Here is a 14642-nt window from a genome sequence, read left to right on the forward strand (position 1 = left end):
CGGCTGTAGGGCGCAGCGCGGGCAGAGGCCTGGCAGGTTGGGTTCTGGGCCCAGGTCGGGTCCCGTTGCCCGCCCGGGCCTCGGTCTCAAGCCTCAGCGAACCCGGCTCCCCCAGGGCTGTCTACCTGGTGCGGCACCGAGACACACGGCAGCGCTTTGCCATCAAGAAGATCAACAAGCAGAACCTGATTCTGCGGAACCAGATCCAGCAGGTCTTTGTGGAGCGTGACATCCTCACCTTTGCCGAGAACCCATTTGTGGTCAGCATGTTCTGCTCCTTCGAGACCCGCCGCCACTTGTGTATGGTCATGGAGTATGTGGAAGGTGCGGTCCACTAGGGCTTGCATGCCTCCAGTGACGGGGAGCTCACCACCTACCCAGAAGAAAGTCCCTCCTTTGACCAAGCTAGGGTGTGCTCCGGCCTCCCTGGGGTCCCAGCCTGCCTTGGGAGCTCCTCAGTCTGTGGTGGGGGGGGGGGTCCAACCTGGGCAGTTGGGGCTGAGGGAGTCCAAAGAGGTGTGAGAGGGTGGGACCCAGACATCCTAGGCGGGGGGGGGGGGGGGGCGGTACCAGCGAGGGGGGGCCGGGGGGCCAGAAGTAAGAGCAAGGAGGAGGGAGGGCGGGAGGTGTGGGTCGGAAGGGCCAGGATGATTGGGGGCCAGGGAGAAGAGTTGTTGGACCAGGTTTGCAGTTAAAGAATGAGCAGGGCCTTCAGGTGGTGCAGGGGTGTGCACTGTTCAAGGTCCTTCTAGGCAAGGAGGGGGAACAAGCACTTAGGAGGCACCGGCTGTGTACAGGGTAAGGAACCGTGTCCTCGCAGGGCTGCTGCCCTGCCAAGGGAGAATCAGGAATCTGGATCTGCCCTCCCTCCTGCCCTTCTTGGTTCCCCACCTTGGTTTGGTGTAGACCAGGAATGCTTTGCAGGAGGGTGGGGGGGGGGGTCTCGTAAGCCTGGAGCAAGGCTCTAGAGCCCAGGGCCTCTGAGTGCATCTGTCCCCCAACAGGTGGTGACTGTGCCACACTTCTGAAGAACATGGGCCCACTGCCCGTGGACATGGCCCGCATGTACTTCGCCGAGACGGTCCTGGCCCTGGAGTATTTGCACAACTACGGCATCGTGCACCGGGACCTCAAGCCTGACAAGTGAGCAGCCTGGGGCTTTGGGAGCGGGGCCTCTGATTGGGGTCTGGGGCTGCTCAGAGCTCCCCGCCTCTCCAGGTCCTGCTGGCCCATGGGCCCCTGGCAGCAGGAAGACAGGGAGCAGTGGCAACTTTGGGCACCTGGTGTATACAGAGGAGGACAGGTCCTTAAGAGGCACCTGCTGTATGCGAGGGGAGGAGAGTTGTGTTTATGGAGATGCGGTCAGGCAAAGAGAGAACGTGCGGTTTAGGGTGCACACAACGCACAGGGGAAGGGACTGTGCCCTCACAGAGTTCCCGCGGCACAAGAGGAGAGAACGTGCATTTAGGAGGCACCGGCTGTATATAGGGAACAGGGACGTGCCCTTGGCAAGACCTTCTGTGTGAAGAAAGGGACTGTGCATGTCTTGAGCACCTGTTGTGTGTTTGTGCAGGGAAGACAGGAAGAGATGTTCATTGAGAGCCTTGGGAAGTTTATTTTGCTCTAGCACCTAATAAGCACCTACTGCATGCCAGGTCCTCCGTGGGCGACCGTGAGACGCGTGTGTGAATAATCCATCGTGCTTTATAACCCCTACATAATTTGCAAGGCACTCTCCCCTGCATTAATTGAGCACCTGCTGTTTATAGAGCAAGGGGCTGCTCTTGATATCAAGTGCCGTCTGGATACCAGGCAAGGAGCTCGAGTGTCTTAGGTTCTTGCTGCACAGGGGTGCGAACATCAGCATTAAGAGTCTGCACGTTTTCAGGCGTCTTGTAGTTTGCCAGCGGCTTAGAAAATAAAGTGTGTATTTGGCACCTGCCGTGTACCTGGGCCTCTGTGCGCAACACTTGTCAATATGCTCTGTGCCATCAGGTCCGTGGATCATCCTAGAGTGGGGTGGGGTCTCCTGAGTGACCCCAAGGCAGCACCTGCCCCTCCCAGGCTCGGGACCCCCATCTGCAAAATGGCACAGGCCGGTGCCCAGCCCCAGAGGGTTCAGGGAGACAGGCGTATACGATAGACACGCGAGAGAAATATTTTTTCCTTTCACTTTGGAAAATTCCAAATACATCCCAAAGTCAAGAGAAGGCGCATTCATTCACTGGGGCTGTCAGAGCAAAATAGCACAGAACTGGGCGGCTTAAACAATAGAAGTTTATTCTCACAGTCCTGGAGGCCAGAAGTCCAAGATCGAGGTAGCAGCAGGGCTCCCTCTGCAGTCCCCAGGGAAGGATCTCTTCCAGGACCCTCCCCCAGCTTGTGGTGATTTCTTGGCTTGTGGTGACATTTCCTTGCTCTTCACATGGCGTCCTCCCTCTGCATGTCTGGGTCCAAATGCCGTTTCTATAAGGACACCAGTCACACTGGATGAGGGGTCACTGTACTCAGGGACGTCCTCCTCTTAACTAATCACACAACGATCCCGTCTCCAAATAAGGTCACGTTTGTAGTCATTAGAGGTCCGGACGTCAACATGTGACTTTGGAGGTACATAACTCAGACCAGAACAGAAGGAAGGGTCCAGTGCCCCCCCCCCCCCCCCGTCCACTCCCCACATCCATCCCGTTTCCACAGCTTCCAACGCTTGGCCCATCCTGCTTCTTCCCCATCCCTGGGTCCCCCCACCCCCCATGCCGGGCAATTTGAAGCATATCCCAGGCATCGCATCATTTCATTATCATTTCATTTGTAAGAAGGAAAGGTTTTGTTTTTGTTTTTGTTTTTTAACATTTACCTATTTTTGAGAGAGAGAGAGAGAGAGAGAGAGAGAGCGAGCAGGGGAGGGGCAGAGAGAGAGGAAACACAGATTCCGAAGCAGGCTCCAGGCTCCAAGCGGTCAGCACAGAGCCCGACGCGGGGCTCGAACCCACAAACCGCGAGATCATGACCTGAGCCGAACTTGGACACTTAACCCACTGAGCCACCACGGCACCCCCAGAACTTTTTAAAGACAGTGGGTGCACAGAATCGTTCCTTTAGAGAGTCCATAGATGCAGTTCTGTGCCAAGTAAACGGTTTATCAAACAACTTGGCTGTAGGCAGCTCTCCAGAAATTAAGCAGCCGAGGTACCAGGAGGTGCGCGAAACCGCGACTTTCGGTGGTGTGTATGGTTCTGTCATCTGGCAAGGCGTTTATATCCTTGAGCCGGCGGGAAAACTAGATCAGCAGGGTGCATGGGAGGTGTACAAGGTTTTAAAAACGGGTGCCCTCAGGAGGTGCACAGAAATATTTCTGTATACAGCAGCTGCTCAAGGTATGTTCGTTTTTCGACAGGAAACGTAAATAACGAGGGCTTGCAAAGAAAGCATTTAGCGAAAACAAAAAATGGCCACGTGTGCAAAAATATACTGTGGGTTTCAGGCGTTTTCATGCACAGCGGGGAGATGGCATGATTCTCGGGACATGTAAATTCCAACAGCGGGGTATACAGTAGGTGCTCAGTAGCGACACCAGATGCATCCGGTGGGTGCACCGAGACGTTTGCCAGATTGGCAGTATTGCCCAAGACCTGTCGGTCCTCGTGATGATGTGCCCGCGCTCGGGAAGTGCTTTCCGGCCCCCTCGGGGGAGTTAAGCCGCCCTGGCTGGACCTCAGCCCACCTGGGGTGGCACCAGGTTCCGGGGTGGCATGAGAAGCCAGGCACCTCGGGCCCCCCAGCCCTGAGTGCACCACCCGCCCACCCACAGCCTGCTCATCACCTCACTTGGCCACATCAAGCTGACCGACTTCGGCCTGTCCAAGATTGGGCTCATGAGCATGGCCACCAACCTCTATGAGGGCCACATCGAGAAGGACACCCGGGAGTTCGTGGACAAGCAGGTGTGCGGGCGGGCAGGTGGCCCTGGGTGTGGGGCCGCCCCCCTCTATCTGGATCCTGACCTTCAGGATGCGGGGAGACTTCGCAGCACGAAGGAGAAAATAAACCGCACCCCCCCCCCCCCCCCCCGCCCCGTAATTCTCTCCACCCCCCGTTCCCAGCCTGGCCTTGGCCTCTCCGTCCCCCTCGTGGTCTCTCTGGAGTTGGAGGCCATCCTCCTGTTCCCCATTCTGCCTGACCCAGGTGTGCGGGACCCCTGAGTACATCGCGCCTGAGGTGATCTTCCGCCAGGGCTACGGGAAGCCGGTGGACTGGTGGGCCATGGGTGTCGTCCTCTATGAATTCCTGGTGGGCTGTGTGCCCTTCTTCGGAGACACCCCCGAGGAACTCTTCGGCCAGGTGGTCAGTGGTGCGTTTCCCCCACCGTGGCCCCGGTTCGAGTCTTGGCCGCCCTGGGGCTCTGGGCAGCAGTTTCCCTACCGAAGGGAGCGGCTGTGTGTGTGGATTGGGCACGTGTGGTGTGCCTGGCCCCAGCTGGACACTGGGGACATGGCCAAGGGCGAGACAGCAAGGGAGAGAAATACGCAAATTAGGGAACCTCAGATGCAAAAAAAAAGTGCCCAGGAAAAGAAGCAGGAAGTGAGTGAGGGGAGGTGGTTGGAGGTGCTATGAAGGGCTGTCCTCACCCTCTCACTCTCTCTTTTTTATTTTCTTTTACGTTTATTATTACTTTTTTAATTTGACTTGATTTATTTTTCCCTCTCCTCATTTTAGATGAGATCATGTGGCCCGAAGGGGATGAGGCCCTTCCAGCAGATGCCCAGGACCTCATCACCAGGCTGCTCCGACAGAGCCCACTGGACCGTCTGGGCACTGGTATGTGGACGTGGGATGGGGAGAGGCTGCATAGAGAAGGGGGACTTGGGGCTGGGGTTTTGAAGGACGCATAGGAGTTCACCGGGCACTAGCGGAAGACCTTGAAGGAATAGCGGGTATCTGGGTCGGATGCAGACAAGGGCCACTGAGGCTGAGTGAGAGCCTACACGGTCACCGTGGGGTATGTCCTAAGGTCCTCAAAGGCCCAGCCCAGTGGATCCCACTGTTCAGATTCCCCAGCCACCTAATTAATGGTTAAAGGACTATTCGAGACTCACGCAGACACTACAGGTTATGTCCATGAGGAAGTTTAGCCACTGGAGAGGACCAGCTGAGGTTGGGGAACAGGATCCCTTCACGCAGTCAGCTCTCTGCTCCGTGGAGTAGAAATGCATAGAAAAGGCTGGAAAGAAAGCCCTCCTAGGGCTTTTGGGATCTCAGAATCCAGCAGAGGAAAGAGCAGGGCCTGGCGGCTAGCCCCAATTCTGTCTGTCTTCGGGCTCTTAAACAGCGGCTGTTCCCCTCGCCATCTTTATGGCTCTGTGTTGGCCAAGTTGGGGCTCAAATTTGGCCCAGGGGGCAGTGGGGGACAGGGACACGCAGGGCTGAGCCAGGCATGTGTTGGCAGGTGGCACCCACGAGGTAAAACAGCACCCCTTCTTCCGAACACTGGACTGGGCAGGGCTTCTGCGACACAAAGCTGAGTTCGTGCCACAGCTCGAAGCCGAGGATGACACCAGCTACTTTGACAGTAAGTGGCGGTGGGGGGGGGGGGGGGGGGTCAAGGGGGTGGGCTCTGCTATCCCACAAGCCCCTGAGGTGGGGAGGGGCTGTCTGCCACAGTCTCCACCCAAGCACCTCGCCCTGGGCCTGGAGCTTCTGACTTCCTGAGCTTTCTGAGTAATCAGAGCAGCTGCCCCCTCCCTGGCTGGGGTTTCCTGTGCCTCTGGGGTCCAGAGGCCACGGCATCCTCTTGGGTTGTGGGAGGGGAAACCAAGGCACTGAGTGTGGCAGACCCTTGCCTGGCGTCCCTAGCGGGTTCAGCCTCCTGAGCGTCCAGCCCTGACCAAGGATGGTGCCTCATCTGTCACACGGGAGGGAGGGGCGCTTCGCTTTGCCTTGTGGAGGGAGCCCCTCCGACATTGTGGGTGGGCTCAGACAAGTCTTCCTCTGCCTACTTGGGGCTCCAGCCACACAGGTTAAATGCTCTAGGTTTCCAGCACCTCCTCTGGAACTTGCTGTGTGATCTTGGGCGTGTCAGAGGTCCTCTCTGAGCAGCTGTTTCCTGTTCTGTAAAGTGGGGAGCATCCTTTATGTTTAAGATGCACACGATCACCTAATTCTGGGTGACCCATCTCAAGGGCGAGGCTCCCGAGGGTCAGACGCAAGAATCCCCACCCACAGTCCCACGGTTTTTAGGGACCCAGCTGGAGTTTTTCGGCCAGGTCCTCACTCTGCCAACTCAAGCCTCCCGTGGCCCCTAAATACACCAGACACAGCCCCACCTCAGTGCCTTTGCCCTGACCGTGTCTCCCCACCCCGGGACGCCCTCCCCAGATCACCCTACAGCCCTCGCGGCCGCCTCGGGGCATCGGGTGGGCTGTACGTGCCTTTCCGTCCTGCAGCGCGCTCGGAACGCTACCGCCACCTGGGCTCTGAGGACGAGGAGACCAACGACGAGGAGTCATCCACGGAGATCCCCCAGTTCTCGTCATGTTCCCACCGGTTCAGCAAGGTGGGCCCAGGGACCTAGCTACGACACTGGGGATGTTGCAAAACGTTGGTTCGAGGTTGGGGGCGGGGTTCTGCTGCTTTCTGTCGTCATGGTGGTTGAAATACGTATGAAATATACCATCAGAGCCGTTTGATTGATTGATTGATTGATCGATGGGGGGGGGGGGCGGGGTAGAGTTTTTACCTTTAACGAAATGACCTTGGAAATGACGTACCTTTCCGCGACGCCAACGCTACGGTTTTCGGAGTCACAGTAAGATACGCAGAATTGCATCCATCGTTAACGTGAATGCCAACACATCAAGCACTGATTTCAGTTTCATGGCGAACACAGTCAAGAAAGCAGCCACCGGACAAGCGTGGGCTCCTCTCCTGCCTCCCCCTCTTCCCGGGGGGTGGCGGCAGGGGCAGCTGCAGCGGCAGAGGTCAAAGGGGTGGCGCCCCATCGTAGCCATTTTAAACTACAATTCAGTGGCGTTCCGCGCATTCATAAGGTCGGGACACCCATCACCTCTGGTTCCAGAACGTTCCCATCATCCCAAAGGGAAACCCCCGATCCCGTGGGCAGTCACTCCCCTTCCCCTCTCCCCCGGCCCCGGGCCACCCGCAGTCTGCCTTCTGTGTCTGGTGTCTTTCACTCAGTTGGATGTTTTCAGAGTTCACCCGCGGCATCGTGTGTGCAGGGCTTCGTTCCTTTTTGTGGCTGAGGAGTGTTCCGCTGTGTGGACGGACCACGTTTTGTGTACCCATCGGTTGGTGGACACTTGGGTCGTTTCCACTTTTGGGCGACTGTGACCAGCGCTGCTGTGCTGGGTGCCACGTTTTACAGCCTCACAAGCTTAAGTTTCCTTCCTTCGTGTCCAATTTGATGAAGAAAACCTTCCCTGCTGCTTGTGGGCCTGGGCCCCAGGCGGAGCGTCCTGATCAGCAGCAGAAACCCTGGCTGCGGCCCCCTTGGTAGCCGGGCCCCTCCGAACCTTAGTTTCTCCGTCTGTACGGTGGGCGTCTTTACTCTGCTGTTCTTAGGGATGTGGTGAGTCAGGGAAGCACTCAACTAAGCTCACTCTTTTTCCTTTTTTTTTTTTTTTTTGAGAGAGAGAGAGAGCGCATGTGTGTGTGTGAGTGGGGGAGAGGGGCAGAGGGAGAGAGAATTCCAAGCAGTCTCCACACCCAGCGTGGAACCCGACGCCGGGCTCGATCCCACAACCCTGGGATCGTGAGTCGGACACTCAACCGACGGGGCCACCCAGGCCCCCCCCACGGTTACTAATGTTTTCTGTTTCTTCCAGGTCTACAGCAGCTCCGAGTTCCTGGCCGCCCAGCCCACGCCAACCTTCGCCGAACGGAGCTTCAGCGAGGACCGGGAGGAAGGGTGGGAGCGCAGCGGCGAGGCCGAGTATGGCCGCCGCCTGAGCATGGATATTCGGTAGGTGGGCTGGAGAGTATGAGCAGATCCAGCTTCCGAACCGGCTGGGAGGTGGAACCACAAAATCTAACACTGCAAGGAGCTTCCCGGTGGCCCAGGAGAAAAGGGTCAGACACACTGGCTAGCCTGTCAGAGCCCTGCCAGCGCGGCCCCTATCACTGCTGCCTCTGGCTTTGCGTCCCTTACCACAGCAAGCATAAAGCAGCCGTGCGCTGTCCTACTGCTAGGCTTCTGCTTGCCCTGTTCCCTCTGCCAGCATACCCTTCGCTAACAAACTCCTGTCCGTTCCTCAAAGACCAGACTCAACAGAAATAATCAATGTCTACTAGAGGATGAGTGTCGGAAGCTGGGTTTTAAAAAACACCAATTCTCTGGGCAGAGGACGGGGCAAGCAGAGGGAACTCACCCTGTATTTACGAATTACCTCTGGTTCTGGGCTGAGTGTTCAAATCTGGCTGCCAGGGGTAACTGGGTGTCCCGGGGCGACGGCGCCTGGCAAGTGTGACTTTGGCCCTTCCCTGCAGCAGCCTGAGGTCCTGGACGTCCTCTGGTACTTCCTGTCCGTCGTCTTCCCAGCCCGAGCGGGGCCCCAGCCCGTCTCTCTTGAGTACTATTAGCCTGGACACGATGCCCAAGTTTGCCTTCTCGTCAGAGGATGAGGGAGCCAGCCCGGCCTCTGCGGGCCCCAAGAGACCCATCTTCATTCTGGGGGAGCCTGATCCACCCCCAGCAGCCACCCCAGTGATGCCCAAGCCCTCAAGCCTTTCTGGTAGGTGAGGTCCAGGGTGGGCGGGATAGTGTTGTAGAAAGTTTCCCAGAGGGACTATTTGAGATGGGTTTTGAAGGATAAGTAGGAGCTCTCCAGAGAGACCATTCGCCTGTCTAACAAAGGCTTTAAGATAGGAGAGGCCAGGGCTCCCAGAGAATCCTCGAGCCTCAGCTTGTCTCCCAGTCTAGGGCTGATACCCCCAGCTTCACCGGGTCAGGATGGGACTGGAGAGGGGGGTGAGACCGCAGAGCTCTGAGGGGTGCTGGGGGTCTGACGGGTGGGAGAAGGCTGCTTAGAGGAAGGGACTTGCAGCGTGGAGCTTTCCAGGGAGAGCAGTGCAGGAAGGAAGTATGGGAAGAGAGAACCCTCTAAAGAAAGGCCAGGTAGCCAAACTAGGGTCCACGCTGACCGGGGAGGAAGGGGCTCTGCCTGCCGAGGGCCGAAGGACTGAGTGGTGAGACCGGCCGGGCTGACCCCCAACCCTGCTGACCCCTAGCTGACCCAGCCGCCCTCAGCCACGCACGCCTACGAAGCAACAGCATTGGTACACGGCACTCAACGCCACGGGCCTTGGATGCTGGCCGAGGCCGCCGCCTTGGGAGCCAAAGAGACCCAGCTCCTGAGAAGTCTCGGGCCTCCCCCAGCGGGGGCCGTGTGCCCAAGTCAGCCTCCGTGTCCGCCCTGTCGCTCATCATCACGGCCGGTAATGCACGTGGCCCAGCCTCGTCTTGGCTTTGTCCGTCCACGTCTGTTGTAACCGCGGGGCTCGGGCTGTGCCACAGGAAGGGGGAAGGAGCGAGACACGGGGAGAGCTGGGGGGCCGGCATTCCTGGCGGAGGGCACTGCATGTGCAAAGGCCTGATTGGGGGTCCGTGCCTGGGACACTGGAACAGCAGCAAAGCAGCCAGAATGGTCAGCTTGGGAAGGGGAGGTGCCCTCCCCACCCTCGTCCCTGCGAGGGAGTGACCCCCCCCCCCCAACCCGTGTCCTTGCAGATGATGGCAGCGGCGGCCCCCTCATGAGCCCTCTGTCCCCACGCTCACTGTCCTCGAACCCGTCGTCCCGAGACTCCTCTCCAAGCCGAGACCCGTCCCCCGTGTGCGGCAGCCTGCGGCCCCCCATTGTCATCCACAGCTCAGGCAAGAAGTACGGCTTCAGCCTGCGGGCCATCCGCGTCTACATGGGCGACAGCGATGTCTATACCGTGCACCACGTTGTCTGGGTGAGCTGACCTTGGGGTGGGCAGGAACAGCGGGACTTGGTTTGAGTCTAGCTTCACCCTGGCAAGGCACTTCACTTTGGGAGCCGCATTTTCTAGTCTTGGGAAAGCAAGCTCATTGGCCGAAAGGTTTTGGAGCCCAGGGCAGGGAGCTGGTGCCACCTGGGTCTTTGCAGCCGCTCTTACTTAGGGGGAGGGGGTTGGGCAAGACGGACAGGGATGGACAGAGGGGCAGAGACCTCAGTTGGGCACGAAGCTCCCGCCCCACGCCCGCAGATGCACACTGGGTGTGATGTCCTGCCTCCCCCCAGCCCAGGGCCCATTCCCTCCCTGCCAGCACCCAAGGTCAAGGAAACCACGTGAGTGGCAGCAGCTTGCTGGGGTCCCACAGCTGACCCAGCTGGGCTGGGGTCTCCAGCTGTGGGTCCCAAGCCCCCTGACCCTACCATCCACCCCCAGAGCGTGGAGGAAGGAAGCCCTGCCCAGGAGGCGGGCCTGCGAGCTGGGGACCTCATCACCCACATCAACGGGGAGTCAGTCCTGGGTCTGGTGCACATGGACGTCGTCGAGCTGCTGCTGAAGGTTCAGCCCCCCATCTTCCCACCCTTGGGACTTCCAGACCCCCACCCCACTCTGCCGACCCTTGGGGCTCCCAGAATCCCCACGTCCCGTCCATCCTCAGGGGCCCAGATCTGCCCCCACTGCTTTGCTCCTGTGACCCCTCAGCTTTTGATCCTGAGGTTCTCCCCTCTGGAACCACACCTTTCCACACCCGGTCCCACCTCCAGGCCTTGCATGTCCCCTCCCCTCTGCCCAGGACGTACATCCTCCTTTGCCCCCTGGGTGCCCCTACGTTTGGCCCTCCTTCTGGCTCACCCTGGCCTTACGAGGCTGGGGGTGTCCGTATTATCTTTATCCTCCGGGGGGGGGGGGGGGGGCTGAGGCCTGGGGGTGGGGAGGTGGGCCCAGGCCAGGAGGCAGGGCCTTGTTTGGAGAGCTCCTGGGACCGGTGGGTGGACAGGTGGGCAGCTCACTGCATGGATGGGCAGATGACGGACATGTATCTTTGGCCCAGTGAGTGGCAGGTCAGTAGGCGAGAAGTGGGTAGATAGGATCTGGGGCTCTGACGGATGAAGAAGGGCGTGGGGGGCTTGCTAGGTGGGAGACACACAGGTGACCCCCTCGCCATCCCTCCTGCAGAGCGGCAACAAGATCGCCCTGCGGACCACAGCCCTGGAGAACACCTCCATCAAGGTGGGCCCCGCCCGGAAGAACGTGGCCAAGGGCCGCATGGCTCGCAGGAGCAAGCGGAGCCGCCGGCGGGAGACCCAGGACCGGTGAGCGACGGGTGGGCCGGCGCGGAGTGCTGCAGAGGACCGGGAGCAGGCTCCCTAGACTGCTGGGGACAGGGGTCCTGACGCATCGGGTCTCTCCCCCTCAGCCGGAAGTCGCTTTTCAAGAAGATCTCAAAACAGTCCTCTGTGCTGCACACCAGCCGGAGCTTCTCCTCCGGCCTCCACCACTCCCTGTCGTCCGGCGAGAGCCTCCCGGGTTCGCCCACCCACAGCCTCTCCCCCAGCCCCACCACGCCTTGCTGCAGCCCAGCTCCCGACGCCCCCGCAGGTAGGTGTGGCCCCCCCCCCCGCCCCGCCCCGCCCCGGGGCCACCCTGGGGCTGCTCAGGTCTGGGGGGCCTGACCCCGGTGAGGACGCCGCCGGCGGGGTTTAACAGGAGGGAATGACATGATGTAGGAAGCGAGGGGACCAGAAGGCCCTCTCCAGTCGCTTGGGGTCTGAAAGGCAGCCTGGAAGTGGTAGGAGAGAGGCGGGAGAGCAGAGAAGAGAGTACCCAGCAGAGGGAGCATCGTGGACCAAGGGGGCCAGGCTGCAGGGTTGTGAAAGCAGGGAGAAGGCTGGGAGGGAGGAAGTTGGGAGATGGGTCAGGCCAAGGAGCTGGGCTTAAATTGGTGGGCAGCTGGGAGCTATGGAGGGTGTGTGAGCTAGAGAGGGCATGTTTTAGAAGGGTCTGCATTTTAGAAAGATCATTCCGGGGCAGGAAAGGATGGGGACTTGGCCCAATGTGTGTGAGAGACAGCCAGGGGCAGACACCCCTAGGCTCACTGGGTCAGCATCCAGTGATGGGAGGACCAGGCCGGGGCACCCCTGAGGGGAAGCAGGGAAGGCCTCCTGGAGGAGGCCCCTGCTCCAAGAAGCCCTCTCGGCCCCCTCTCTACCCTGACTTTGCGGGGCTGAGGGTATCTGTGCCGCCTTTCCTTTCCTCAGACCAGGTATCCTCTGCAGCTGAGGCTTGGGGTGGAGGGGCGGTCACGGGGCAGATGGTGGGTGCGTATCTTTGGCCCATTGAGGGGTAGGTCATTAGATGAGAAGTGGGTGGATAGGAACTAGGGCTTTGATGGATGAGTAGGAGTTCACCAGATCTAAGCCAAGGGAACACCTTGCACACATTACAGGAGGCGAGGAAAGCAGGCATACTGGGTGGCCATAGGCAGAGACGTGGGCTTTGGCAGGCGCTCTCAGGCCCAGGGCCCCACGACAGGGCTAGGGACATGCAGGCTGGTGGCCCTGACCCTCGTCTATCACCCACAGACACCGCATCCCCTCCCAGTGCATCCCCGAGCTCCAGCAGCCCTGCCTCTCCTGCCGCCGCTGGCCACACCCGCCCTAGCTCCCTGCATGGCCTGGCCGCCAAGCTCGGGCCACCCCGCCCCAAGGCCGGCCGCCGCAAGTCTACCAGCAGCATCCCGCCCTCCCCACTGGCCTGCCCACCGGTGCCTGTGCCCCCACCCCGCTCACCCTCGCCCCTCCCCGGGCACCCACCTGCACCCGCCCGGTCTCCACGGTTGCGCCGGGGCCAGTCGGCCGATAAGCTGGGTTCGGGTGAACGGCTGGATGGGGAGCTGGGGCGCCGCGGCCGCGGGCCAGACTCGGAGCTGGTGGTCATGCGGCGGCTACACCTGTCTGAGCGCCGTGACTCCTTCAAGAAGCAGGAGGCCGTGCAGGAGGTGAGCTTCGATGAGCCACCCGAGGAGGCCGCCGGGCCGCTCACCTCTGTGCCGCAGATTGCCGTGGAGGGCGCCGAGGCTGTGCCAGGAGCCCTTGGTCCTGCCGGGAAGGACTGATCCCTCCCACCTGGCCTCCCCCTGGCCTAGAAGTTGGGCTTTTTTTGTGTGCAATGTTTTTTCCGTAAAGCGACTCTTGGATGGAGACTGAGCCACCAGACTGTGACACCCGGAAGGCGAGAAGCCATCTCAGTCCTTACCGGAAAGTAGAGACAGCACCTCCTTCGTGTTCCGGTGCAGAGAAGGGGCCGTACGTAGGGGCAGAAATGGGGGACAGGGGTGGCATTGTAAATAGCAGCAAATCCCTGCGACTAATTTATTACTTTTTATAAGCGATAGGTAGACTGAGCCACCACTGTGAAGGTGGCTGCCCGGGTCCTGCCCCTTGCACCTGGGACCCCATTTGCAGACGCTGCCCCCTGGGCTGAGAAGGAAGCACTTTGGACAAGTTACGTATGTTTGTGTTTTCTAGGTTTTCTGTATGTTTCAGTTCTGTGTGTGTGTTCCTTGATCCCATCCTGGCCCAGGACCCACCGACCTGAGGGCGTACAGGCAAGCTTACCTGTCCGGGCCCAATGCGGATAGGACTTGGAGAGTCTGTACATGATTCCCCTCCGCCACAAAACAAAGCAATCCCGATGACGGACTGGACGCTGAAAGCTACGTCTCACTGTCATAGCCTCTCTATCCCTAGGCCAGTCTCGCTAGAGTTTGTTTCTAGTCCTGAAGGCTTCAGCCCGGGGGAGGGGGTGTGGGAGCTGGGACCTTGATGGAGGAGCAGAGAGGTCACCCACTCCACAGGGGGACACTGATGCCCTGGGGGGGAGGGGGGGGAGGCGCAGGCCTCGAAGGGTACTACTGCCAGGGCAGGGGAAGAACGTCCACCCTGGACAAGATTTCACGTGCTCAGTGCCCACCAGGGTGAGCCCTTGACCACGATGTGTCTGAAACACCCTACAGGGGGGTTCCTGCAACGTATCGCAGCCTTCCTAGAATGAAATTCGAGTGAGAAACCCGACTGGGGGGCAATGGGGCCCAAGTTTGAACCTTGGCTTCCTCGTGTGGCTCTGGGAAAATGGCTTTCCCACTCTGTGCCTCAGTTTCCTCGTGTTTACAAAACTAATCCCCATGACTATTTATGAAGCATCCGCCCTGCGCCAGACGCTTTTACTCGTGGCTTCTCCCTCAGCCAGCCTTGAGAAGGCTGCAGGTGGCGGTGTCCTCCCCATTTTACGGACAAGTAACCGAGGCCTGGCGAGGGGTGGAGACGGGTCGCACGATCCCCTGGTAAAAAAAATCATGCAGCCAGGCCCCGTCGTGGGCACTGTCGACAAGGGAGCTTGAACGGAGAGGCTGGTGTCGGATACGGCAGATCCACCCCCAGCTCTCTTCCCCAGGCCGCCGTGTGACACACACTGGGCGTCTCAGAACCGCCACGATCCCTGCGCCCCACCTGATGAGGGCACTTTCCAGGCACGGTAGCCCACTCTGCATCCCTCCCAGAGACCCTCGCCCAGCACTGGCTGGTGCTGGAGCTAGACCAAGGCTGTGCATGACTTGTGCCCCCCCCCCCTTCCATCCTGGAGCTGACCGTGAA

At 59.7% G+C, this 14642-nt stretch overlaps 1 protein-coding gene across 23 annotated transcripts in view; it reads left to right on the plus strand.

Moving 5' to 3' along the window:
* MAST3 (microtubule associated serine/threonine kinase 3) overlaps positions 1 to 14618 on the plus strand; it is a 36090-nt gene extending 21472 nt beyond the window's left edge. For 12 of the 23 annotated variants that reach the window (XM_049640239.1, XM_049640245.1, XM_049640241.1 and 9 more), the window contains 15 exons: positions 116 to 324; positions 1005 to 1143; positions 3812 to 3944; positions 4186 to 4351; positions 4717 to 4818; positions 5447 to 5569; positions 6444 to 6553; positions 7842 to 7978; positions 8506 to 8747; positions 9244 to 9450; positions 9743 to 9969; positions 10426 to 10548; positions 11167 to 11303; positions 11408 to 11589; positions 12573 to 14618. In XM_049640239.1, coding sequence (XP_049496196.1) covers positions 116 to 324; positions 1005 to 1143; positions 3812 to 3944; positions 4186 to 4351; positions 4717 to 4818; positions 5447 to 5569; positions 6444 to 6553; positions 7842 to 7978; positions 8506 to 8747; positions 9244 to 9450; positions 9743 to 9969; positions 10426 to 10548; positions 11167 to 11303; positions 11408 to 11589; positions 12573 to 13105 — 2770 coding nt within the window. In that variant the 3' untranslated portion in view covers positions 13106 to 14618. Of the gene's footprint in view, positions 1 to 115; positions 325 to 1004; positions 1144 to 3811; positions 3945 to 4185; positions 4352 to 4716; positions 4819 to 5446; positions 5570 to 6443; positions 6554 to 7841; positions 7979 to 8502; positions 8748 to 9243; positions 9451 to 9742; positions 9970 to 10425; positions 10549 to 11166; positions 11304 to 11407; positions 11590 to 12572 lie in introns of all 23 variants that reach the window. The other 11 variants (XM_049640238.1, XM_049640246.1, XM_049640227.1 and 8 more) reach the window with 1 other exon arrangement.
* Positions 14619 to 14642: the final 24 nt, after the last annotated feature.

Source organism: Panthera uncia, chromosome A2 (genome assembly GCF_023721935.1).
Source record: "Panthera uncia isolate 11264 chromosome A2, Puncia_PCG_1.0, whole genome shotgun sequence".
NCBI classification, from domain to species: domain Eukaryota; kingdom Metazoa; phylum Chordata; class Mammalia; order Carnivora; family Felidae; genus Panthera; species Panthera uncia.